The following is a 26,558-nucleotide window of genomic DNA, read 5'->3' as shown; positions in this document are numbered from 1 at the left end:
GCTGAACCTGGTGGGTGAAAAAAACCCCTTTTTTAATGTCTCTCCAACATGTTTGCAAGAACCTCACCTTTCCCTGGAAGCTGACTAGGAACAGGAAAAACTGCATGTACAAATGGGGTCCCAAAAAGGCACAAACATACAGTAAAAACAAGGTCAGCAAAGACAGGAAAAGGAAGATTAGAGAACATCTGCAGGAAAAGCTGAATGGATGAGGTATCCAAAGACATGCTTAGAAACCTGGAGACATTTATGTACTGAAGCACACAGATATATATATGTGCATGCACATATATGCATGCATCCATATGTACATGTGCTGAAGGGAGAATTGGAAAGCTATCTCCTACTGAGGAGGTAAGAAGTGGAAACCTGACAAGAAATGGTATTAAAATATCCCAGGAAGACTTTGCTTTTCCAGCTCTCCTTTTCTTTCTTTCAGATGCTTCTCAGTTGCTAGTGCACTAGGTGAAATGACTGCTCAGCATAGGGGTGAGTATGCACAAATATTAATGAAGAAAAAAACAATTCCTGTTTTGGCTGAGTGTCTTATTAAGTGGATGCATAGCTGTAGGTTCTAGGAATTTGACATAAATTATTTAAAATTAGAAGTCAGGCTGGAAATACCATTAAAATATCATGAGAACAGTATTTTCTATTCTATATCCTAGTTTTTCCACTCCTAATGAAAGCAAAAAGTGAAGAAAATATAATGGTGATCAATACACGTACATACAGACACACCATGTGATCAGTTTTCAGAAGCTTACCAAAAACTTGAGTCAGATTCATTTTGAGAAAAGAATGCAAACCATCTATCAGTATATGGGGGGTTTTTTTATATATTTTAAATCCTTCCTACAAAAGAAACTGATTTGGATAAGGATTTAAGTGTGGGAAGGAAAAAACTATTCTTCTGCAGAATATTGTTTAAAAAAATTAAAGAAAATTCTTTACTGCAGCGATTTGAAATAAGTTCTATTTTGGTTAAGATACTAGCACAGAGTTTGGGAAGTTTTGTTTTCTGCTCTTGCACAAACCTTGAGACTTTCGAGAAGTCGCTTAACCTCTCTGGGGGTTGGGTCCCCAGCCATAAATAGGGTTGCTCTTAAGCAATAGTTGCAACCAATCTCTAGTGTAGGACCTATTAATAAGAAATTTTAGATCATTCATGTGTTACTAGTGTACTAATCATACACATATCTAGAAGAGATGCACAGTTTGCTATCTGAACAAATAAAGAAAACTGTCTGACTCTGTGTATCATATTTAAAAGAAAAATAATTTATCAGATCAGTGTGAGAATCACTATTTCTTTAAATGTGTTTCTTCAGTTAAAACTTGCACATGCTTCAACACTTACTGTCGTAGTCCTGTAGATTTTCAATTGCTGACAATAGTCTTGCCCTGTCTTCTGGGTTTGAAATATTTAATTCAATCAGGTGGCTCTCCTGTAGATACCTTAAGTCCTCTAGAGTTTCATAGCCATTTAGCAAGAGGGTTGAGGCATATTCCTACAAAAAACAAGCAAATACTCTCATGTAAATAAGCACTATGTTTAGTAGAGGAATAGGCACAATTTCGCTTTTACTTCTTTGTCAGGTTGAAATGGATTCCATTCTCCAGTCTGATTGACTACCTTTGGCATAAACCCAGAGCTGAAAAGCAAGAGAGGATAGAGGTGGAAATATCTGGGGGTAGCATCACAGCCTCTCTGCCTGAGTTGTCAAGCAAAGTCCAGCAGCAAATTGGACCAGGACAGAGCTCTGCCAGAAATTATTTAATCTGCTGAGTGTCTGGACCTTTGTGGGTCACCCCCTGAGTGCCTCCCATACCAGGTCCAGGAGTGCCTCTGAGGAAGGGTGTGCTCTGCCTCTGCACAGAAGGAACCCTTTGATATAAGCACAGGTAAGAAGCTGGGGGAGCCCTCAGTCGCTTTGTGTCACCACACATGGTCCCCCTTGAGCTGTGTGTTGATGCAGTATGAAACTCCAGGAAAGGAGTGTTTGCATTAGCGCCAAAATAATAACCAGTATTAAAAATGTTACCTGTAAACCTTGATACTCAGTTAAGAATTAGGGTTGCAGAGAGGGAGAGAGGCGCAACATCAGCATAGTGCAAAAAGACTATTGCTCCCTAAAGATCATAGGAAACTAGAAACCCAAATTCTAGATGTTGCCACTGGAGTCAGACTGCAGTCCTGGCCCTGAGGTTTCTGCAGTAACACACCTCCTGTGCTTAGGCACACAATTTCAGTCAGGTTATGGTGACTTGACAAGTCACCACTGTGCCTCTTTGTGTGGAGTCTCTGAGCCCAAACAAATGATGTGGCAAAATGCAGTTCTAAAAGCCACTTACATCAGAGAAAAGACAGTCACGAAGATGCTTTGCTGACATCAAAACTGCTGAAACATGCCTTTCTACTTCTGCCTGTAAATGATATCCAAACCCAAGTGCACAGAAATGAAATATTTCAAATACAGCTGGGAAACACATTGGCTGACCTGCAGGTGGACACAATCCAGGAGCTCCTGCAGCGTTTTAGGCTTGGTCTTTTTGCTTCCTCTGTACGGCTTTATCTTTCTGGGCGCAGCTTCCTCTTCCAAGATAATATCCACGTAAATGAACTTGAAGTTTCCTACTTTATTATTCAGCATGCCTGTCCATATGCCCATGGGTGTTTTACAGATGATATCTATAATATCTCCTTTCTAGAACAATAAAAAAAAAGCACACCACTGCTTACACATCTGGTTTGTTAGATGTAGCTTTTCCTCTCTGGACCAAAACCAGCACAGACAGCACAGAATCTTAACGAGTCAGTGCAAAGTAACTTTTAAAAATTACCTAGATTTAGATCCTTTGCTTTTATAAAATCCCAGTAAAATAATTACAGAAAATGGAGTTAGACCTTATCTGCAAACCTTTGTGAAGGAGAGTTGAGCATAAGCAGGCCCTCTACCATTTTTGTGCTCCACTTGGTCCCTGAAGAGGGTTAGGGTTGCATCAGCAATCAACTTTTGCCATGGATAGTGGGCATAGCTTTGGCAAAATACAAGGGAACACTGTAAGGTTAATTTCCAGTATGTGCCGAATCATTTACACAATAATCTTATTTTCCAGCATCTCAAATGTCTTCAAAAACTGATAGCTGAGCTATGTGAAAAGTGGACTCTTACTCATTTTACAGTAAAAACCACTGGCTACATTTCTCAAACACAGTAAAGAATGTTTAACTCCCTTAATATTTTCCGGTCTGTCCTTCCCAAATGGATGACAAATTTTTCCACTATTATTAACACAGTTAACTGAGACAGTGCAAGGGGCCTTAACAGGCAGGTTTAAAGGCTTCAGCTCTCCACACTTGTGCATTCACTCACAAATGTGAGTGTGAAAAAGGGTGACAACACAGCTACTTCAAGAGGGCTTTCTGGTAAAGGTGTTCACAGCCACACTGTGGGAACCAAGATCTCAGGTCAGCAAAACAGCTGCTCTGAGTAATTCTCATAGTAAAAAGGCTCACTTACGCAGCTTGCTTCCATGACCTCAGAATCAAGTCCTGTCTTCTGGGCAGGAAGACAGAACTTGCAGAACTTACGAAAATGTCGAAAGTCTTTGAAGAATTATCTAACAAATCCCCAAGTACACACTTCATTTGACACTCTGCTACAAAGTTAAAAATCAAACTCAGTTTGTAAAAAATATCTGTCAACAACTCCAAGGCTTTCAAATTTTTTCTGGTTTGGTCAAGAAACTGCAAGTAAAGCGGTCACCCTAGTTTTGGTACAAACCCAAGTATGAAATTCGCTGTTTTCCTGTGGCCTGGTTTTCTTAGCGTATGGAGCTCAGAAATAATATATGAGCTTTATAAGCACACATACTATTTTACATACTCATGGAGGCTCAGGAACTTCAGACGTGGATACAGATCAGGATGAAGGCAGTGGCTCTCAGCCAAGCTGCAGATGCACTTTGAATTCAGATTCAGGGTACTGAAATTTTGTAAGATAAATTTAGGAGATTTCAACCCTAAGTATTAGGGGTATAAGTCTAAAATATACTGCCCCAGTGACTACTAAGGGAATCTGTGTGAAGCAGCAGACATTTGCCATTTCATGACCAGTTAAACTGTTTTGAAATAAATGCCCTAGGTGTAGGTGGAAGTGGAGGGCAAGAAGTGAAGACTGCAAGTACTGGCAGAGCCATGGCTCACTGTAGGCCAGAGAGGAGGAAAGGAAGGCTGCAGTGAGATACAGATGAGGATTTTGACAAAAAGAAGAGGGTGTGAAGGACAAGAAAAGATGCTGTAGTGTGACTATTATCTGGATATGAATGTGTTTACAAAGAAGGAAAAGAAGTCTGATTACAGTAATGATATTGAATGTACCAGTGCATGGAAGGAGGAGAAAAGGGCTGGGCAGTGTGACTGATCTTCAACTAGGCTGACATGTGACGTTCCTTTCTCACTTACATAGCCTGCACATCCCCGCAATGTTGTCAGGGCCAGAGAAAATTCATAGTTCAAAGGTATGCTTAAAGAAAAGCTTAATGGAAAAGCAAAGTGTTCCCTTTAAGACAATAGATGCCACTGAGCTTTTGGAATATCCTAGTTGTGACTGAAAGAGCTGGGGAGGCAAATTCACATCCCAGGACACAAGTTTTTCTTACTCCAGACTAGTATACGGGAAGCAACATGTATTTGAAAAAAGGTGTGGTATCGAGGTAGATATCACTATGAGGTACTTATCTGGAGTCTATACCTTCAAAGCCTTTATCAGCAGCTGACTTCACAGCACTGTCTGAACTAAGTCTTTATAGAAGCATGGCAAAACAGATTGGTCTTGCTTTTAGAATGTTATGTGTGCTTAACAGTTAAAAATGTATTAGTAAACATACTCTGCACATGTAAGGAATGCCCTCCTGCCATTCTCACTGGGAAAGAAGAAACCTTGGTGGTTGTCTTACCTTGATTTTCAGAGAGTCGGTGTCATAAGGACTTGGTGTGAAGTCGGTGTGAACTTTGGCTCGACCGCAGAAGGGCCCACTGTAAGGGACTTCATCATCAAACCGGAGGCTGTCCCTGTTACTTGTTCCATCTGAGCAGCTGGTCACCCCACCTTAGAGAGAATCAGTCTCAGTTATCTCCTGCACCACATGCCCAGACATGCAATTCTGCACAGCAGCTGAGAGGAGAGTGCCCAAAAGCACAGAATTAGGCAAAGAGTGTAGTCTGTGTGGGTTTGACACATTCCAGGAAAAATACATTCAGTAAAATCATGCTACAAGAGACCAAAGAAAATAGGTAGGACATCTTTCATTAACATCTTCCCTACAATAGCCTTTTTCTGGTGATGATACTAATAGACTACACATTTTACTTATAGACTTTTTGAAATATCACCTCTGCAGATTAATAAAATGTACTCTAAAAGTGTAATTTAGGGAATTAATTCTGCTGAACTTCTCCTGTTTATTCAGAGAAATGAAAACAAGTACTGTAGAAGTTATTTTATTTCATTACAGAGCTAGCTGAAACATCAAAGGAACCTGCATTGCAGAGGGAAATTTTAATCTTATCAACATTTCTGCCTGTCATTTTATCCAAGTTGAGCAATAAAATATCAGCAGAGTAATTCAAGCAAATTTGAGCAAGCTCTGCAATATCTCATCCAAATATGTTTTTAGATAAGAGCAGCAGTGTGTTGGAAGTAAACTCCTATATAGAATTTTCACAAATCACATCACAGAAAATGATCATAAAAATGGTTTTGTTTGAGGTGATTGCTTAAGTGCACAGCTCCATCTCAGGGCCAGATTAACTACTAAGTGCAAACAGTCTGGACTGCAGCTCAAGTCCCCACTTAGGGCTGGTATGGTGCCTGCAGTGGTGGCCCAGCAATGTCACCACGGACAGCTGTGGCCTGCTGCCCAGTAAATGTCCACACCAGAGCAATGGACAGAGAGGTGGAGGCAAACTCAATTTCTCATCAAAGATCCATCTGCCATCTGACTGAGATGACCTTGTTGGGGGAGGGTTTTCAGTGGGTTTGTGGAGAAGCAGACTGTGTCTCTCTGCATCATGACCTGAAGCTGACAGGTCAGACCCCCATCACCCATCATCTCAGAGATCTCTCACTTTGTCTGCCTCACATCTGCAGGGCAAAGGATGAACTCACAGCCACTACACCCAGAGTGGATGCTTGTGTGGCTGCTCCTGGTGACTGGGAGCCAGCACCATAGCAGCGATAACCCCCCCAAAATTATGGCATATATACCAGCAACATGCCCTGTAATCCATGTTACTATTATTATTATTTTACTTCAGTTAATATTTTGATACTTAAAAACACTCATCTTATTTCTGAAGATTGACAACCTACCCTACCTGCCACCCATTTAATCAAATCATGCTTTTGTCTGACAGACTGAAGAGCTCTCTACCATTACATTTTTAATCACCAGCTCTGATACCTCAGACTTAAACAATAACAGTATTGACCCAGTGGCTCAATAAGGAGTATGGATATCTTGTACTTACTAGATGAGCTCTGGCCACTGTTCAGACTATAGAGACTTTCCATAGAGTCACTGGCTTTTAGGGAGACCTTCTCAGTGTGTATTCCACCACTAGGATCGCTGTCATCTTTTCCTTCTTCATTCTTTAACACAAAAATCATATGTTCACCACCAAAAGATATATTTTAGATAAATATTTGGCTTTTTCTTTTAAATCACCATTGGAGATTAACTCATCATTACACTTTATTAAGAACCACTCTAGGAGTGAAAGCATTTTAGAAGTTGGTGCCTGGTACTAAGGATGCCCACCACCATCTCTAGCTCTTTATGATCTTGGAGGAATCTCCTGCCTCCCTTTTGCCCCTCTCACTTCATTCCACTGCCACTCAAACAGCTAAACTGACTCCCCATCTCAGAAGACTCCAATATACCACAACAGAGACAAAGGCTCTGTGTGAATAGGAAATTCACAGGTAACCAGATAAGGTGTTTTTTCTGATTGTCTCAGAGGAGGAAATACAAAGTTTAAGTCTGAAAGCACATGCTGAAGTGCCAGCTGATGTTGCATGTTGAACTTCTGAAAATCAGGTAGGCTGGTGCCCCAGACAGGGTGTTTCGGAGACAGCTTGCACACGGACACCTTGCAGAGTAAGCCATTGGTGTGTTCTAGCACCATGCTCACCAGATTGCCTGACTGGCCTCAAAATCCAGTGCATTTCAGAATTAACAGATGCATGTTTTGCAAAGTCTAATGGTGTATGAAATTGGCCCCTTGAGTTTATAACATTAAATCACACCTCAAGATTCACAGCCTAGTGAAAACAATAGGATCCGTATTTTCAGTTGAAGGTAACTTAAGGGATGATGTAACAATGAAATTAAATAATAATAAGATTTCAAACGAAGGAATTTCTCAGTAGATTTGATCACGTTGTCAGTATGTGTGATATCCTCATACAACTGAAACATTCTGCAGTACTTGAGATGTTACATTAAGATTTGTGGAAATACTATTTGTTCATCAGTTGGCTGATGAAATCAAGCAAAGATGACAGTGCATGTATGAAGCGGAGACCCATACAGGTACATATGAGGCACAGCATTGAAATAGAAGACTGTTGGATTTCAACAAGGACAGTGTTTATTATACCAGTCAGCAGCATAAGCCACAGATTAATCAGTAGGCTGGTATTGATCGTCATTGTCTCCTGCAGGAATGAAGATCATGCTACATATGTGTCCAACACATAATTTCTTGACTTTCTGTCATGTGAATCGATGTAACTGTGCAGAAGGTAAATGTTGAAATTTTGAATTTTCTTATAATAAAAAAAAAAAGGATTGCAACCTCTCAAATTTTAGCAAAAAAAGGAAAGTAATGGACTAGGAGTCCTTGTCTTTGACCTCCAAAAACTGCTCAAGTGTATCCTGTGAAGCACTATTTTCTACTTGTGAAGTTTCTATTTACTTTACCAATTTATTTGATATTGACATGTGTGTGAGATAGGATGCAGACTAGCTAGATTTTTTAGGATGATTAAGTATGACAAGTCCTTTTTCCTTATGTTTTTCTAACATTCGGAACTCACTGACATAACATTGAGAAAACAGGGTTTGCAGTGTTTGAAAATTTTTTTTATGTTTAATAAAGATAAGTTCACTAAGATTAGATAAGGTAAAAGCCGATAAGGCATATGAGTTGTCATGCTCTAGGATGCTAGCTGACCTCTACAAAATGGACTTTGGAAATAATTCTTGTATTGAAAGATAAATTCTTCTAATGAAACATTTTGTAGAGGCCAAGTATCAGATTGATGATGGGGTTCGTCCAGTACTCCCTTGTGTCTATACTAGAAGATGTTTTCGTGATGCTTATAGAAATGCTCCTTGATGAAAAAGCAGAATTAAATGACGAAAAACTCCTATGTTGTCCTAACTCTATCTCGGTCCCTTACTGTGTGGTGTTGCAATTGTATACAGAATCATAGAATCATAGAATGGTTTGGGTTGGAAAAGACCTTAAGATCATCTGGTTCCCACCCCACTGCCATGGGCAGGGAACACCTCAAACTAGACCATGTCGCCCAAGGCTCTGTCAAACCTGGCCTTGAACACTGCGAGGGATGGAGCATTTGCCACTTCTTTGGACAACCTGTTCCAGTGCCTCACCACTCTCACAGTAAAGAACTTCTTCCTTATATCTAACCTGAACTTCCCGTTTAGGTTTTAAGCCCATTACCCCTTGTCCTATCACTACAGTCCCTGATGAAGAGCCCCTCTCTGGTATCGTTATAGGCCCCCTTCAGATACTGAAATGATGCTCTGAGGTCTCCACACGGCTTCTCTTCTCCAGGCTGAATAGTCCCAGTTTTCTCAGTGCATGTGCATACTTTAGCATGCACATGAAAGACAGAGAACATACCAAAAGACGTTTTAATTCAGGATGTGTTACTATGTTTTTATGGATTGTCATAACTAATGACAATTGAAACGTGAATAGGAAAAAATGCACATAACATTTTTACTTCATACGTATTAGCATCAAATACAAGATTCTTAAGCTGTATTTACCATCTCCTCAGAGAGTGCCTTGGTGTACTTTTTACCCATCTTTTTCTTCATGGTAAGGGAAATGGCTCTCATCTTCTTACCCAAACTTCCTCCATTATTTGTTGCTTTAGCTTGTACTCCTTCTCCAACATCACTTATAGTCTCCAGCTCAGATATCTGATTTGAAATGAAAAAGTAAGCAACAACTCATCATGAAAATGAAATTCAGTGTAATGGAATAGGAATTACAGGGAAATATTGACAAAAGTTAGTCATAGCCATATTCCTGGGGAATCAATGTGCCTAAACAGGTGTGAATGACAGAAAGAAAATATATTTTACTCTAGAAAATGTGTTTCCCATTGGTTGTTGTCCTTAATCCAAATAACAGTTGAGAGGATTTTTGCCAGCATCTTGAAAACAAAAATGGCACATCTGTGGGTTGCATACATGTACCAGTTACTTTGGGCATGCACCAACTTGAAGTGCACTTTTGTCTTTTTGAGAAATTGTTTGTAATCTTTACATCAAAGTACTAAATTTTAGGTGTGATTCTTGTGTTCGTTTTAGCAAGGACTCGATCACCCAGACAGATCCAGGTACACAAGCAAAGTTCTCACCAGTGTAAAATTCACACAATAGTTTCCCAATGTTTTTGCATAACTGTTGTGGAAAAGAGAACTGAAGGAAATAAAACTATGTTTTATACAGACCTCAGCAGAATCGTCTGTCTTTGATATCGAGTGATGCCTGAAACGGTCAAAGCTTCCAAAGCTGCTTGTGCGCTGTGAAAAAAGAGAAGACAAACCTTGACTCATGGATGGTGTTTTGTTCTGTTAACTAGACATAAATACAGCTCTCAAGTCATCTGTTTGTGCTGAAAATTCCTCCCAGGTCAGTGGACCATGGATGGCTACATCCAGCTAGAAACAAACTAGGAGGTGACTATAGGGGAAAAAAAAGTGACTGTACAGCCAGAAGCAATAAAAAGAATAAGAGAAACTATGCTGCTTCTAAAACTAATTAGATGATGGGTACAACTGAGTTCTGCATCAGTTTCACATTACTGACACACAGATATCTATGAGCTACTTCTAGGTAAAACAGTTATTTATAAGCTTAGAAAAAAAGGTGTTTCCATGAATATTATACAAGCTATAGAGCTGGTAATGGTGGTTTAAATTGTGGCAATTTATACAGTTTACTTTCGCAGCTGGGGAGGGTGTTTATGGTTCTCTACCAACAGGAATCAGCAGGGACTGCTGAGGATTATGAATACATTTATCCAAAGTGCATACATTGTGGAGCAAGTAAGTAACAGAATAATCAGGCAAGGCTCATGTTCTCCTTCCCAGTCCTCCAACTCAAAAAACTGATTTTTAAACATAAATAGGTACAATTTTTCCCTGTGTCACAGCTTTGCTTAACATAAGAAAGGCCGCACCACCCTGGCTGTGCATTAAGAGACTGAATGGATTGCTTTTAACTCCTACTAATTTTTAACTTGTCTGCACATAGATAAGTGATACGGAAAGGAGGGAAGTGGCACAGCAGATCTTTGCGAGAAAGATCACCAGAAATACCTGCCAGACACGCCCAGGCAGAATTGTCTGACACTGCACTGACCAGGATGGTAAACTGCATAAAATTGGCATTGAGGCATAAGTCCCTTTAAGTGTGGTCCTGATAACATCCAAAATTTGGACATTTATCCACTCTACAGTGTCTTTAAGAGCTTATTTTTATATCTTCGTCAATACTTTAAGCTAAATCCAGAACAACTCCCTTTTTTTTTAAAGTTTTTCACTCTTCCATACTAAATGAAATTCTACTAATGCAGTATGAGAGTTCTTGAGTAGAGTTTACTATTATATAGTATGTAATATCATCACAGTATATCTCTGAGTATTCAAAATCCCCTCTGAAGAAAAAAAAACCCACTGAACTAATTAGCAAAGCACAAAATAAATAAATCCTGAATGATTTAATAAGTGATTTCAGACTACTTGACTACAGGTTTTCCTGTATTTATTCATCTATTTGTCTTGCCCACATGATTTCAGCCAAATCAGTTCCTTGCTCTATTGCTTTCTTCCTGCTCTGCTGCAGCCATGCGAGCCATCTTTTCATCTCCCCTCCAGTTTCCTCAAACACCCATTGTGCCCCCTCCCCATGGCACCTCCAGCTACCTCCTTTCACTCTCCAACTGGGCATATCACAAGCCTCAAAAGGCCCTGAAAGCTCCTGGCTCTGCTCTACCATTACAGCTTTCCAATCTTCCCCACCAGGCAAGAATTTCCATGAGGTTCAGATGCAACAGAGATAGATCATCCTTTTAAGCAATAAAAGACGAAGAGAAAAGGACTGGTTTAATAGCCAGTCCCATTGCCTGCCTTTGCATTAAAGACACACTTAATGCTGGCATGAACCTGCCTCCGGAGAAGCTAAGGCGAACTCTCTTGGTGATGGTAAGAGGAGCAGAACTGCCCAAACACCAAGCACTGCAGGGAACACGGCCCTTGCTGCACCCATCCTCCCGTTCCCTACCCAGGTGGCAGGGTTAGTAGTGCTGCTGCAGTAATGCTGCTGGAAAACCAAAGACCTGCTTAAACCAAAATCTAAGTAATGATTTCAGCTGCTGGCAAGTTTCTGAGTGCTGGTGTAGCCCTGTACCTGTTCTGCCCACAGCTACCAAGCTCCTTACGCTCTCCTTTCCTGGCAGCAGTTAGTTCTCTGTGGGGCTCATCAGTGAATGTCAGGCTCCTGCTGCCGCACAGGGTGGCAAGGTGGCATTCAGGCTTCGCAACAATGATCTTAAGAAGAAGTTCATCAACATGATACCAGCTACGCAGAGCACACACATACCTCTCCTGGGTATTTCCAGCCAGGAAAGACCCCGTGTTATTCTGTCCCTGCCTATAAATCATAGGGTTTCTATCCATATTAGTGCCTTTATCTCTTACACACAGTCACTTTTAAACTAAAAGGTGTTTGCAGAGAGGGAAAAAAAAAAAAAGACAAAGAAAAGCTATGGGAAACCAAGAGAAAAGACTTTGTCTTAAATTTGCCATTTGAGAAGAAGAAAACCATCAACCTCTGGAACAAACGAAAATAAAAGCTCCTTGCTGTCTCATTTCCTTGTTTTCTCACACTTACTTATTAACCAGCTCCCCCTGCAAAAAAGGAAAATAATCTTAGTGTGGACAAAGCAGTGGGAGAGGTTTGAGCGCAGCCAGATGGAATAGGAAAGATGGAATTTAGGGTCCATGTTCTAAGCATGGCAGTTGAAGAGAAAAAGAAATTTTTTTTTTTTTTTTTTACTGCATTTTTGGGCATATCTAACCTGAAAAATATTTCTAGACAAAGATATTTGAAGAAGCTGTCCCAGATTTGTGAATATTTTTGAACAAGTAAAATGACATTTACTATCCGCTGAGGGGAATTGAGAGGGGGGGGAAGAAAAGAAAAAATCACACAGCTCTCCTCTTAATTGATTGTAATCTCTCAGCAAATCTCTGTTGGCTAAACATTGTGGTTTATTTGTTTGTTTTTACCTTGTGAAATTGAAAAGGACTATTTGGATTGTGAACTTTATTTTATCTAAAATTCCCATAAAGAACTTTGCTATTAAGTAGATGAACAATATCCTGTGACAAGGGGTTAGCTCAATAGGATGATATAAAAACACAGCCCCAAGGATTATGGTTCTATTAGACAGGATTAACACCTTTCACTGGCTTGTCAACTCAGCCAAATGTGCCCTGCAGCATGGAGCAGGAGGGACAGAAAGAGGGAGGCTGGGATTCACAGCAATATTAGGAAAGTATAAAACAGTCTCACACAGTGATCTCTAAACATACACTGACCTTTCTGTTGCATTCAATCACTTCAAGATGTCTATTAGGAATAGCTGTATATTAAACTGCAGATATGCTGCAAACACTTTAAAAGGAACAAGAGGAAAAACATTGTTTATTGTTGGTCTTACCTATAAACAGCTTGAGCACAGGGAAATCAGTTATTCTTTTTTGACCCTTGAAACAACCTTATATCCTACATGTGCAAAAGCCTTGGGCTATTTTGTAGTGTACTTCACTGTTGCTTCATCCCTATTAAATATTAATAAGGGTTACAGGATGATTTCCACTATTCTAGATAATGGTCTTGTTGCACTGGAGAGCACTAAATAGGGCTGCTTCAGCAGTTCTCTATACTAACTTTTTCCATTAAGTAATCAATAGCTACCACCTTTTAAAAATGTATTCAACCCCATTATACTGATAACAAAAAGCAGATTTAGGAGCTTTGGGCTGCAAAGCGAACAGGACTATTACTTTCAGTAGTGTCAGTCACTGCATTAGTGTCAGGGAACACCTACTTTGTGAAGATACGGTCAGGCCTTATTTCCAGGTGAAGGGAAGCTTTTAAAGTAAATGCAAAGCTACTAAGAGAAAATATGCTATTGACTTTTGATACCGGGATTCAGTGTCCTATAAAGTTAAGTGATTTTTCTGGCTGCATTCATGCAAGAGCTACCAATGGATATGTTAAACAAATACAAATTTGCTCAGTAAAATATAATGGAAGCATGGCCAGGGGAGAAACACTTTTATTTTCCCACACAAGGACTGATCAAATAATTACTACAAATCAATGCAATAACTTTGATCTCTTCCCCTGCGGTGTACCAAATTAGCATAATAGAAAATACCATAGATATTTTCCAGCATTGTTTATATCCTTCTTCCATCTTTTCCTATATCTTCAATTCTCCAAAATCCATGAACTTTTTCAATGTATCCATGATCATTTTCAAGGGGTAAGTGCTATGTAATTGCTGTTTATTTTAATTTGGACAGTCTGCAGTTGGTGATCTGGTTTGTCTGTAAATAGTCTATCATTTTCCCCCCAAAATGGTATGGTATACAAATAGAAAAACAACAAGAAGAGGTTCTGCAATCCTTATCTTTCTCTTATAAAACCTCCTTCTTTGTAGGGCGTACCATAGAAGAAGTCAGTTAGTTCCTATGATAAACTAGTCAGAGCTTCTCCATGTCTAAAGACAAACGTTGAGCTAAAGCTGACAGCAGTTAGCTTGCTAAATAATCATTATGGGTGATTTTCATCTCATATTTTCCTGCTCAGAGATTTGGTTCCCTGCTGTGAGAAATTCTGGCCCATTATGTTTTACTTCAAGTCCTATTCAAAACAGTTTTTAAGTCCAGCATGATGCAATGGCTTTGTACTGACCCTGTTGCACAAGTTAACCTCTTCAAATTCCTCCACGCATTCTCATTTTTAGCTTCCATTCATCCTTTGACTACCCAGACCACATAAGCTTTATAGAGGTAAATGTGGTCACTGGGAGTAGAAAAAAGGGAGCTCAGCATGTTGCCTGATTTCCTTGCCTGCCACAGACACTTTTATTTTTCCCTCTCTCCTCAGAAGAAGCCACAGCAGCTCCCAGGAGGACAGTCTGTGCTTGCTGCTTTGATCAATGGAGATAAGTGGAGCTCAAGATTTGATTCATTTCTTCTATTCTCTGATGCTTCTACTCCCTTCAGACAGAGGAGGCTATTCTGAGAATGATGTAAAGAGCTACCAAAGTAGGGATGAATATTGGGAGTCTGGTAGCTTATGCTGCATGAATAATCAAAGAAATTGTCTCCTACTTTCCCAGAAAGCAAGATAGTAATTTTTAGTTTTGGGATGATCCATGAAAAAACATAAACAACAAAGCCCCCCTACTTCTGTATAAAGAATGAGAATTTGCACTCTAGATTCTCACTAGTGTGAATGAGAATTTGCACACTAACTCTCCAAAGATTAATAAAACAGCCAAAAACCAGAAGACGTCATGACCTCTGTACCTCAAGGATTTTTTTCCTATTTACACATTAGTTATACATATAGAACTTCTGACCACTAACCAAGGTATTAATATAATTTTATAGCCCACACGAAACATGGCCTAAACCTTGTACTTTGCCAGTCAAAAGCAATAAAAGAGATACAGCTTGTTCTTGCTAACTCAAATAGGGCAATCTACTGAAATGGCATTTTTAACTGGCTTAAAAATGACTCTATAAAAGACTGGTTGTTATCATGGTCTGCTATTCAGTAACTACATGGAGGTGGGGAGAGAGGGGAGCAAAGTGGTCTTTGAACAAAACTGCCACCATGAAGCCTCAGAGCAAGCATCTTAATTTTAATGATGGAAAATGGCTGGAAAAGAAAAGCTGTGCAAAATGAGTTAATCGTACTCAGCACTCCTCCAGGTCAACAAACTTCACTCTCCAAAGTAAACACTAAGCAGCTGTTATATCAGTACCTCTACCTGGTACCAGGCTTGGTCTCTCAAACCAGAAGCAATGCTGACAGGAAGCACGCAGTTCCTGATAACCCAGCCCGCACGTCAGAGTTTCCACTAGAAGCTCAGTTCTCGACTGCTTTCAAAGAGCACCTCGCACAGGGCACGCACCGATGCAGCTGACCGCAAGCGGGAAGCTACCGTTCGTAAGTTAAATGAGGGTGAGATGGTTTGCAAGGTCTGTAAGTCTTCTTCAGGAAGAGGCAAGCCACGTAGGAAGTCTGAGCAAAAATGCAACAAATGCGCTGTGCTGATTAAACAAGTTTGTGAGGAACTAAATAAAGAATCAGTTTAAGACACGTAGATGTTAACATTAAGAAAGTTTTTTACAATGGAGTAGTGCAAAATTTGCAAGGGGGGAAGAAGCCGACTCCTCTTTCTTTAAATGCACATTGACTCTGAATTTTGAGCACCAGTTCCTGCCCAGTTGCTGCAGAGCACTCTCAGTTCCCACTGAGAAAAATCACTCCAAGTGCTCTTCTGGTAGTCTGTCCAATTCTGGGAGTGTGCATGCAGGTATCTGCAGTAATTATGTAATTAAGACTTTATTATTTATGTGACATTTAATTAAAAGTGACTTTCAGTGGCACACAAAACCATGAAAAGAAAATGACTTTAAAACAAGGTTAAGGATGTGTGACAAACTCAGAGGAGCTATGAACATGACAGTTAAGGACTTGGCATGATCTGCACTTCTACCTCCCTGGTATCTTTTTTACCCTTCACTTACACATGGGCAGAAACCCACATGGGCAGAAACATTGAGGGGCAAGCCTGGAAATCCACCCTCCACAGAACTGTAACTGCAGTAAAGGGGAGTAGTGACTCAGTAGACTGGTTAAACACCAAGTAAACATTGCAGGCTTTTGATCTTTAATCCCTTAAATACCAACATCTTTCCTCTCCTGAAACTTTTTCCTCTCCAAACCATGCATTCACGGGTGAATTCTCATATTTTAAAAAAGAATCGCCTTGTTTCAGTTTAAGTAATTTCCCTGATTACTTATACAGCATAATTTTATTAATGCTGTGCATTATCTAGGTCCTGACCTTTCAGGGTTCAGCTGGATTTCTTGAGAAATTACTTCCATGTGTGTTTGCAGGCTTTAAGTGAAAACAAATACATATATATATGCCCAAAGACGAGCTGAGAAGTAAGTAGCCCCAAAGGGCTCAGTTTTTCAAGGGAACCCATGCAGACACGGAATGGGGCAGCTGGTGTACTTCCCCAGCAGAGGTGGGAATGTGATTACCATGAATGCTTCCATGCAAGAGCAGAAGTGGTGATAAGGAGTCTACCGCCTCATCATGCTATACATAGACTGCGCACAGAATAGCACGGGGACACAGAGCACGCCTGAGGGCTTTCCTGTTCCTTTCGGCAAGCCTGGGAAGTGGCCACAGCTGCCAACTGCAGCACACTTGCCTGCTTATTGCAGCACAGGGTAGGCAGAAAATATACCTCCCTGGTGTGACAGTGTTTTTGATCAGAGCCTGTGGGACTCAACCATTGTAACACAGCCATACAAGATCATTTACAGTGGTTATTTCAGTGGCAGCAAAAGTGTCCTTGCCTATCTTACGCTTCATTCATGTGTGACATGGGAGCTGGTCCTGCTCCTAGGGAGTCACCAAGAATGAAAGGCAGCTTCTTGATTCCTTGCTAGGGAGAGGTACATTTTCAGTGGAAGGTGTTCCTTCAAATGACCTTCCAGAGGGAAACAAGATTGAAAAATAACCTTGAAGTCATGGTTAATCATGACCATCCAAAGTCTCCTTTGGTTTTTCTGAAGAGTAAGCAAACTTTAGTAAACCCTCATACAAGTTTTACTGCCGTCCTGCAGTCTTATCCTTGACAACAGGTAATGACCAACAATAAGCTAATTCTAAGAAACTAGGGGGAGGGGGAGAGAAAAAGAGTGAGTTTTTATTACTTTTAAATGAGTGTTTGATACATCATGTTGGTTCCCCTGATTAATGTTCACAGCAAACTCAGCCACTGGAGTTGTAATGTTTCTGCAAGCTTCCCTACAGCAAAGCTCAGCCATTAATTCAGTGGCATATGTCAGCTCAGCAGAGCAAGGTCACTCTTCTCTTTCAAGGGGAACCTTTTTAGAAATAATAAAACTGACAGAAAGTTCTTTTTTGCATGCTTTATGTCACCTGAGGTTGAGTGCTGCAGTTAATATCATGGAGCTTATAAACATTCCCATCTTCAGCAGACTCCAACCCACTGGGTTCTTGGAACCTCAACTTTTTTTTTTTTTAAAGTAATACGGTGACATCTTTATGTGGGGCAGATATATCGTGTGTAATCCTAAATGAGGAAAACATGAGTAAAAAATGAACACATCTTTTCTTAGGCTTTTTAGAGGAGAAATTTTGGAAGGCACTAAGAGCCTGCTAGTACTGCAGTATGCATTTAGGTTAGTGCTTAGAGAAAAAGACGTAGGATTAGGGTCTTTGTTTCCATGGATGCTGCACCTTTAGCTAAAAGGGGGAAAATTTTAAAATGCTATTGACCCACCTTGTTTCCATTTCACTGTTAACTGATACTGCAGGCTGGAAATCTGTATGGGCTTGCAATGTAAAGAAAACACAAAGATAATTGATCTATTTATAGAATAATTTCCAACTTGTAAGTAAATAAAGACGTGTTAGTCATCTGTTATGATAACTAATTGTGACTGGAACTTATTTATTGGGATACAGAATATTACAGAACACGGTAAACAAACTAACTAGCTGAAGAATAAGATCCAAACAATAGGCCAATTTTTCCCCCCTCATTATCTCCCTTCAGACATCCTGACTACACTTGATTAATGAATCCATAGTGAGATTAGCTGAAATTGCCTTAATGGAGATGCACTACAGTAGAGAAGCAAAATTCAGTGCAGTATCTGTCATCAGTCACTGTGAATTTTCATGTTTCATCAAATAAATATGTCAATTTTTTAACATTATTTTTATATTGGGGGGAAAAAAAAGACTATACTCATTACAGTGGGTTAACTTTTGAGTCCTTTAAAATCCTGAGCAGCGTCACTATTTTTTCCCCGTCATGTACCCTCCTTTGTCAGAAGGCTGAGTTGCAGTGTTGTCTTATTGCCATCCATGGGCCAAAATTATCCTTATTGTCAAGTTGAAGAAAGCACACTGGCACTTCATTGCAGCCTCACAGGTTTAAAAAAAACTGGACATGCTTGCACAACATATGCCTGAAAACCTAAAATATGCTCCTTGGAAATCTGGACTTATAAAATAAGTTCAATAAGCTTTTTGTTTTGGACCAGTATGGAAGCTGAAAGGATGTTCCCAGCTCAGGGTTTCCGTGTGATTTAGCACTGTGTACAATGCTTCCTAGTGAAGAAATTATGATGTGTTAGATTCTGCATTTTCTTTGTAGCATAAGTTCTATAACTGTAACCCTAGAAAAAAAAATCTACTGGTATGAAGACAAAATAGCATCCTGATTCTGTTCAGGTCACTTTTATACCAGAAATGAATTAATATAATCAACAGCTCACTGGGAGTGCTAGGCACAGCAAATGATACTAGTCTAGTATGGGCATATCAATTCCCCTCTTTCCATTTGATTATCTCTGTGGCATGGGGTTATTGTGATCAGAGCTCAGTGGAAAACTACAGTTTAGTCTCATGAAAAACAATCGTACCAGATACTTGAACTGTGTTTTCATTCTGACGCATGGCAAAATTGAGACTGAGCTTTTTACCCGCCTCTCACTCCCACAATCTCCATGAAAATCAAGTATGGTTGAGGCACAGACAGCAGTGAGGGCTTTAGGTGTTCTTTGAATCCCAAATTCAAGGCCATACTCCAAATGCTATTCAAATCAGACCTTTCACTACCAAGGGGATTGTTCCAGCTTCAAGGTTTTAAACTTTCATGAATGTGTAGGAACATGTTGCCACTTCCCATTCCTTCAGATAGTAACTAAAATCTCAAACACATAGTTTTCAAACATTTTACTACAATTACCAAGAGACATTAATCAAGCAAATATAAGCTCTGTTATAGAGACAGGAATAAAATCATGGTAACATCCCAATAGACAATATCAGAAGAGCATTGTACTTCTGACTAGAGCTGAATGCCTGCTCTACCATCATCAGTCATTACATACACCCTCTACACAGGCTCTGAGCTGCTCATCCATCAGTGACCCACATCCCCTTCCAGCTCTGTGAAGTGGTTTTTTGGACTTAATATCTGATCTTAAAAAAGGAGGCAGACAGGCAGCACTATAAGAAAAAAACAGGCAAATGAAAGCAGCTCGTGAGTAGTAAAGCTCAGGATCCACTTTGCACAGGTGAAGGCAGCAGAGAGTCAAGCTGCGTGAGCTCTTTCAGCTGTCTTGGCCACTTTGTCATCTCATCTTCACACATCTGCTTTTGGCTGTGCTGTTGCTAAGTGAAGCTGACTTCTTTATCTCAGAGCTACAGGCTGTCAGTGACAAAGCTCCATCTCTATCTCAAACATAATGGTAGAGGGAAGGCATGAAACTGCACCATAGCTTTTCTGTGTTTTCTGGCTGAATAGCACTTCTCTAGTACTTCTCCCTGAAAAAGCCAAGAGAAACACTGCAGAAAAACCTAATGCCAAGTACTCAAGTATTCCAGCAGCTTTATGTCTCACTTGCCTTTCATCACTTGCCTTTCAACACACCTGAAAGAACAGCAAACCTACCACACCTTTTGAATGAGGTCAGCATGACCAAGTAGAGGAATTTCCTATAGTTCTTAAGGAAGTAACCATTCAGCATCCAATGGAAATCAAGTACAGGAATGTGAGGTTACTTGTTTTTTCTTGGGAAGATGGTAAATGAGATGAAGACATAAAAGAGTAGGAAAGGGACTAAAACCCCATCCAGAAGCCATACTGGTGCAAAATAGTAGGTGGATCACTAGATCTTCCCAGAGGAAGTTTGCCAGCCTTAGTGCTGGGTGATGGTTAGAGGTGACAGACCCTTTGCTGTTGACATTCAGCTTACCAGGAAGATGCCAGTAGATGTAATGACTAGCAATTAAGCAGCCTGAAGACTGTGTACAGATGAACTTGCTACCCAGCTTTCTGTGCGTCCATGGAATAAACTGAAGAGGTATAGAAAAAAGTGGCAGTACAGTACAGTCAAAGAAGCAGCTTCCCTGAAGCAGTTAAAAATCTCTAGGTTTTTTTTTTCTAGCATGGAATTTCAGCCTCAAGTTTGGGAAGAATTAAAAAATTAAGAACATGCTCTTGCATGTACTGTAGGTGGAATAAGATAAAAAAAGCTAGAAAGGTGAGAGCGAACAGTTACATAGGGTAGATTTCACTTGGAAAACCCATAGGTTTTTTCTATTCATCTTCCTGTGGAATATCAACACATGTACAACACACCTTCATCTGATGCGCCAAACAAAGTTTTTCATTAGGATGGCTCAAAGGACATATGACTTGCTAAATATTCAGAGCATATATAATCTGTAGCCTGGTGCCAAGCAGCAAAATGTCTAGCAAAAACACTGACATTGCTAATTTGTGGAAGAGGGTATAACTGTTTCTAACAACTGAAGCAACTCTGCTGTCTCTGTTGCAAGCTTTCAGAAGATAAAGGTTAAAGGATATTGTGATTACAGAGGCCCAGAAGACTTAATTTTTTTCCTTTTCTGGAGTGGGTATTGCCAGGGGTTTCTGCCCACACGTCAAGGGGATGATTCTTCTGGCTGAAGTGTTTGTAGCCACCCACAAATTGCTTATATAAGGTTGCCAGTGATGGCTTTACAACAACATCAGTCTGGATTTATGCTATGACACAGATTACTAGAAGAGTGTTGACACTTACAGAAAACTGTAGGCTGCATCCTCTGCCTTTTCTGCCCATACATAGTTACTGCTTTTTTTCCAGCAATGACAGATATTGTGACCAATGTTTAATTTGGGGTACTTTTGATTTCCTAGAGACACAATATTTAAGTAAGTCAACCGGTCTATGAAACTAACTAAAGAACTAGAAGGATATTAATTCTGATTTATTTCACCTTTGTAATTGTGCTACAGTATTTATCAGAGAGCACAGTTATAAAGTATGCGGTTGATAGTCCAGTTTCTAAAATGGCTGGATAAAGTGGTACACAGTCTTACTTCTTCAAGTGCTCTTGCTTGCTTAGGAAAACAAGCATAGAACCAAAGCAGATTTGTTACTCTAAGAAAAATGAATATTAATGGGAGAATATTCTCTTCCGGAAATTTGCTCTCACTTGTTTTTAAATGTTCTGCTATTAAGAACTTAAGCCTAGTGAAGACAGGGAAAAAATAAGAAATTACCTTAATTATGCACAAAGTTGGTGAAAATTTGAAATGGGCTGTAATCAAGGGAACACACAAAATCGGCCAGGACTGGACCAGGTCACAGCTGTTTTACTCCTTTGGCACAGAAGTTAGTGAAGAGTTGAGTGAGCCCTCAGTGAGCCTGTGTGTTGCTATAAGCATCAAAATGTGAAGTCTGGTCATCTTAATAAGCCTCCTGGAAAGGGGTAGGAGAGAAATGGCTGTTCTTTCCCCACACAGACTCTGGACCCTTACTTTCTGATGAGAAAACAAAATTCCTCATATTTCAAGACCTTACTACAAGCAATCTGATAACATATATGTTAAGACACAAACAACTTCCTAAAACTGTTTTTAAATATAAAAATAAAAATCTGGCTGATGATCAAGCAGCGAGACAAAAATACAAATGAAGAAAAAAAAAGAAATACCAGAGGTAAGAGGAACAGTAACAGGATTGTAGAGCCTTCCGCTCTCACAAGGAAAGTAACCCAAGGTTAACTCTAACCTTGTTCTAGTTTCTAGCTTTTTATGAAGCCTGGGGGAGACAGGAAACACCTTCTGAAATGTCACCTGCAATCCTCTTTTTCCCCATCTACACATACATGGTTATTACAAATATCATTTTTTTCTTTCTATGAACCCTCCCTGATAAAGGCCCACAGGTATTTCAACTAAAAACCAGGTTCTTAAAACTACTTTCTAGATGTTGTCGTCCATTTTTGTTTATTTAACAGAGTTCAAATGGATTTTGACAAACGACTTTCTTCAAGAGGCAATGCAGTAAAGACCTTTAATGACAGAACTATGTGTCATCTTTGCCTATAAGCATAAATTTGCACAGCGGGCAGTACGGTGAAAACAGCTTATCATCAACTCATCACCTCTCATCATTGTTAGAATGAAATGCAAATGGAAACGAACACCACTTCAGTCACAGTTGTGAAAATTAGCATCTGTGATTTTAGCAGTGGTTCATTTCTTATGCGCTCAAGATTTCAGTGGGAAAGAAAAGAATATAAAACTTGCTATTTTCAAAACTCTACCAGTCTTTACCTTTTACATAAAATTAAAACCCTCAGCTTTCCCCACTCAAAGATAAATCCTAGTTAATACCATTAACACTGAGCAATCTCTTCACTGCAGATCTTGTCCTACAGAAGATCTAATTATGTCTTGATTTTTTTTTTTGGTGTTTAGGTTTGCTTTACCTATTTTCTATTTTCTTTTCTTTAAGAAGTGTTCCCCATTGGAGAGTCACAAGCCACTCTTTAAGAAAAAAGCAGCACCAAAAAACTTGCTTACAACATATGTCTTCACTATGGGTTCCAAAAAATTAGGCAAGCAATAAACTTTACTCAGATGACAAATCCCACTGAAGTCAGTGGGGTCACAGCTAATTAATTCATTTAAGTGTTTTCAGAATCAGGATCAGGCCTTTTGTGAAGAATATATAAAAAAGGGAAATCCTGGTGTCAAGTCTTTGGCAAAAAATGTGCATTGATTTCCATGGAGGCAGGGTTTCATTTAAAGCTTATGAAAAGGAAAATGATTGGTATGAAATAGTACTAGGGAACAAAGTGGCACATTAAAATATTTCCTCTTATTGGATTTACCACTGTGTCCTCATAACCCTGAAAAGAAATAATAGTTTATCACCTAAGTAAGAGAATATTGATTTAATTAGAAGCTTGGACATATTTTTGCCTAAACAAAACGCACAGGCATTGACCCTGAATTGTCTTAGACACCAGAAGTAAGATGATTTTCAAGCACCAAGCACATTTGGACGCAGAATAAGGAAACAAAAACGTCTCAAACCTTTAGCATAAACATAGATCAGCTGTCATGTAGAATAATGACACAAGACTTCCTTCAGCCAAGCCAGAAAAAATGGCACGAAGTTGTCTTTGCTTCAGCTTGAAGTAAAGCCAAGAATCATCAAGCAGTTCTCAAGTTTGCTGTGTCTGTACGAATTTGAGAGAGAGGGAAAGGAATAGACTGCCCAACACTTTACCTCCTGTGAAGCGGACAAGACAATGTGCTGATGTTTTACAGATTATTTGCACTTTCCATTCTCATTTGCACCTGGTCCAATGTGTAAAACAGAATGGAGTGGAGAGTAGCTATGAAATGCTTTAACGGTGTTTTATTTGTATGGTGCTGGGATATGGTGCTGCTTGAAGCATACACGGAAGAGAAGACTAGATACTGAATAATTTCTTGGATTTTTTTTTTACCATCTTTGTAAATCTGCTTTATGTCACTCCCACATACACTTATCTAACTTATCTGATGAGGGCCAAAGAGGCTAAACTCCAGCTGATTTTAGGGGTCTTTCTTTCATCCTCTGAGTCAACTATTCTCCTCCTCCCCAGCTCTCCTAAGGAGCGGTGGGACAGACTGCACAAACTCATTGCTGAAACACATCTAGCAAAAGCATCCTTCCCCCCACTTGCTCTAGTATTTTCCTGCTCTGCAACTAAAACACCAGCAGTGCACAAGACACATGCTCTCCCTGCAGTGAGCTGACTCCAGCCATCAGCATGACCACAAAACTCAGGGCCAGGTGCAAGACCTAGTTTGCTTGACCTCACCTGCCCGCAAATAACACTGCAGCTCAGAACAACTACACCATATAGAACAAGTCATGTCTAGTCTGACAGAAAAAAAGGAGGGCAGCTGCGGACTGAAAGGAAGCACTGAGAGAGAGCTGCCTCTTGGAAGATGCCCTGATGGAAGGTGCACAGGGTCTGTTGTAATAGAAAGTCATTTAAGGTCCTGGATAGACAGGTAGATTAGATTTGATAGGCTTGAAATAGAGAAGTTAGCCCATCAATTGGCTGATTTTCTTCAATATTCAGCATGGTATTCTTAAGCCTTAAGACTTTTCCTTTATAGTTCAGCCACCTGGGTCCTCAGGTGATGTACAAGGTATAAATGTAGAATTCCATGGCAGTACATGCAGCTACAACAATAAACATTGGCAAAGGATGAGAATCCTTCCTTTTTTTCTTTTCCTAACAATGAATGTTTATTTCTATAGTTTACATACAATGTATTCAGTAGTTATATGTGTATCTTTGCATACACAAAAGCTGCCAGATATGCAAAGAAGTTATTAGCGTGACTGCAGCACTACAGGAATCCTGCTATGCAGCAACCCTACCATTTCATGGCATAGTATCAACATTTTCATAGCAGACACCAAGAGTCATAAGATGCTACTTTTTGTCTGGGTAGCACCGAATGCATCTGAACAAGTCCCTTAAGCACCACAGTAATAAATAAAGTAAAATAAATGCATTGCACATAGAGAAGTGGCAGTTAGATACTGAAAATCTGTATTATTCCTGCATTGGTCATTGATTTGCCTACCATTGCTAGAGGCTTTATACAGGGAGAGCAAATTGCCTCAAAAAGTGTTTTAACACCAGCCTTTCATTGTACTCCTTCATCTTTATCAAAAGGCATAACTGGATGCTGATATTCTTCACATTAGAAAGTAATAAACCCAAAAGGATTAAAAAGAAAATCTTGGTGAAATGGTTGAATTAATGCACAGAAGTTCATACAATTCTGATAAAGACAACTGGTCACTGTGGTTAAGATTCAGGTGCTTAAAAGGATCTTTCTGGTGTTCTCTTTGAGGGTCCAAAATTGAAAAACTGATTTTCACTTAACACTCCAGACTATATAACTCTCCTGCAGGTCATGTGTTGGCCCTGTGTGGATGTGTTGGAGACACTGAGACATTTAAGGTGCCTAAAAGCAAGGTGAGGTAGCCCAAGACCTCCACAGTGATAATGGCATCCTGCATTGCAGGTGTGAGGAGGTACCTGTGCAGAGCAGGGGCAGCCAGGAAGTGATCTAGGGAAGTCACTTGTGAAATCCTGTAACTTCTGCTAGGAGGTAAGGACCTGTGCCCCATGTTACCCAATTCTGTATTAAGCAACTTAAGTACTTGAGTTGCTTCCACATGTTTCGAAACATGCTACACCAAGCTAAGATTTCTGTTCTGTGCAACGTGGGGCTGTCTCTTCACATGCCCTTTTTGTGAATAGCACATTCAGCAAGAGCAGTCTCATGGAAAGTTTATGAAATTTTTGCAAAAGTGGGACTGCTGTAGGTGAATCGTTTCGAAGCACGTTGCTGAGCCAGAAAGACATCCTGAGCCACTCCACCAATGCCTTTCCATTTTTTGTAAACAGTTACAGTAAGATAAAGCCAGCACAACAAAGTCAGTGGGTTTGACAGTCAAGCGGTTACTCTTTTTATCTCTGCTTTACACATACGGTGAATCAAATCCATGACATGATATATTCATATATTTACATATATATATATATTTGAGAAGCCACAATGGCAAAGCATGGAGTGCATTCATGAATTAAAAACTAACCGTGTAGAAAAAAAAATCTAAGAAATGAAAATCAGACAGTTAAGGAATATCTTACTCTGGAAGAAGAGAGTGACCAAAACTGGCTTTTGAAAATATTAAACAGACAGGAAAACAAAGCTAATGCACAGTCTCTCCTGGTCATTTCTTGCTTACCCTGTAGTGTAATTAGATATTAATTATTGTTCTTCCTTGCCATTAAAAAGCAGCATGATGATTGAACAGAAGAAAATACATACCATGCCAACCAGTGAAATGCTAAAAAAAAATCTGTGCAAAAATGGATTCAAGATTGTTTCAAATCCATGAAAAAATACGCATTTTAACTTTTAAGAGTCATAGTCTAAAACTGCAAGTACAATACACAGAAGCTGATGCTGTATAAAAACAGA

At 39.7% G+C, this 26,558-nt stretch overlaps 1 protein-coding gene across 1 annotated transcript in view; it reads right to left on the bottom strand.

Annotated features, from left to right (window-relative positions):
• The window catches only part of SAMSN1 (SAM domain, SH3 domain and nuclear localization signals 1), a 35,589-nt gene that overhangs the window by 8,042 nt on the left and 989 nt on the right, over positions 1-26,558 (bottom strand). Inside the window, exons 2-7 of the mRNA XM_010009858.1 lie at positions 9,780-9,851; positions 9,088-9,243; positions 6,536-6,656; positions 4,963-5,114; positions 2,502-2,708; positions 1,361-1,511 (exon numbers count right to left, since the gene is read on the bottom strand). Of these exons, the coding sequence (XP_010008160.1) occupies positions 1,361-1,511; positions 2,502-2,708; positions 4,963-5,114; positions 6,536-6,656; positions 9,088-9,243; positions 9,780-9,851 (859 nt within the window). The remainder of the gene's footprint in view (positions 1-1,360; positions 1,512-2,501; positions 2,709-4,962; positions 5,115-6,535; positions 6,657-9,087; positions 9,244-9,779; positions 9,852-26,558) is intronic.

Source organism: Nestor notabilis, unplaced genomic scaffold (assembly GCF_000696875.1).
Source record: "Nestor notabilis isolate BGI_N333 unplaced genomic scaffold, ASM69687v1 scaffold7002, whole genome shotgun sequence".
NCBI lineage: Eukaryota > Metazoa > Chordata > Aves > Psittaciformes > Psittacidae > Nestor > Nestor notabilis.
This window is presented reverse-complemented; position numbering and strand designations above follow the sequence as displayed.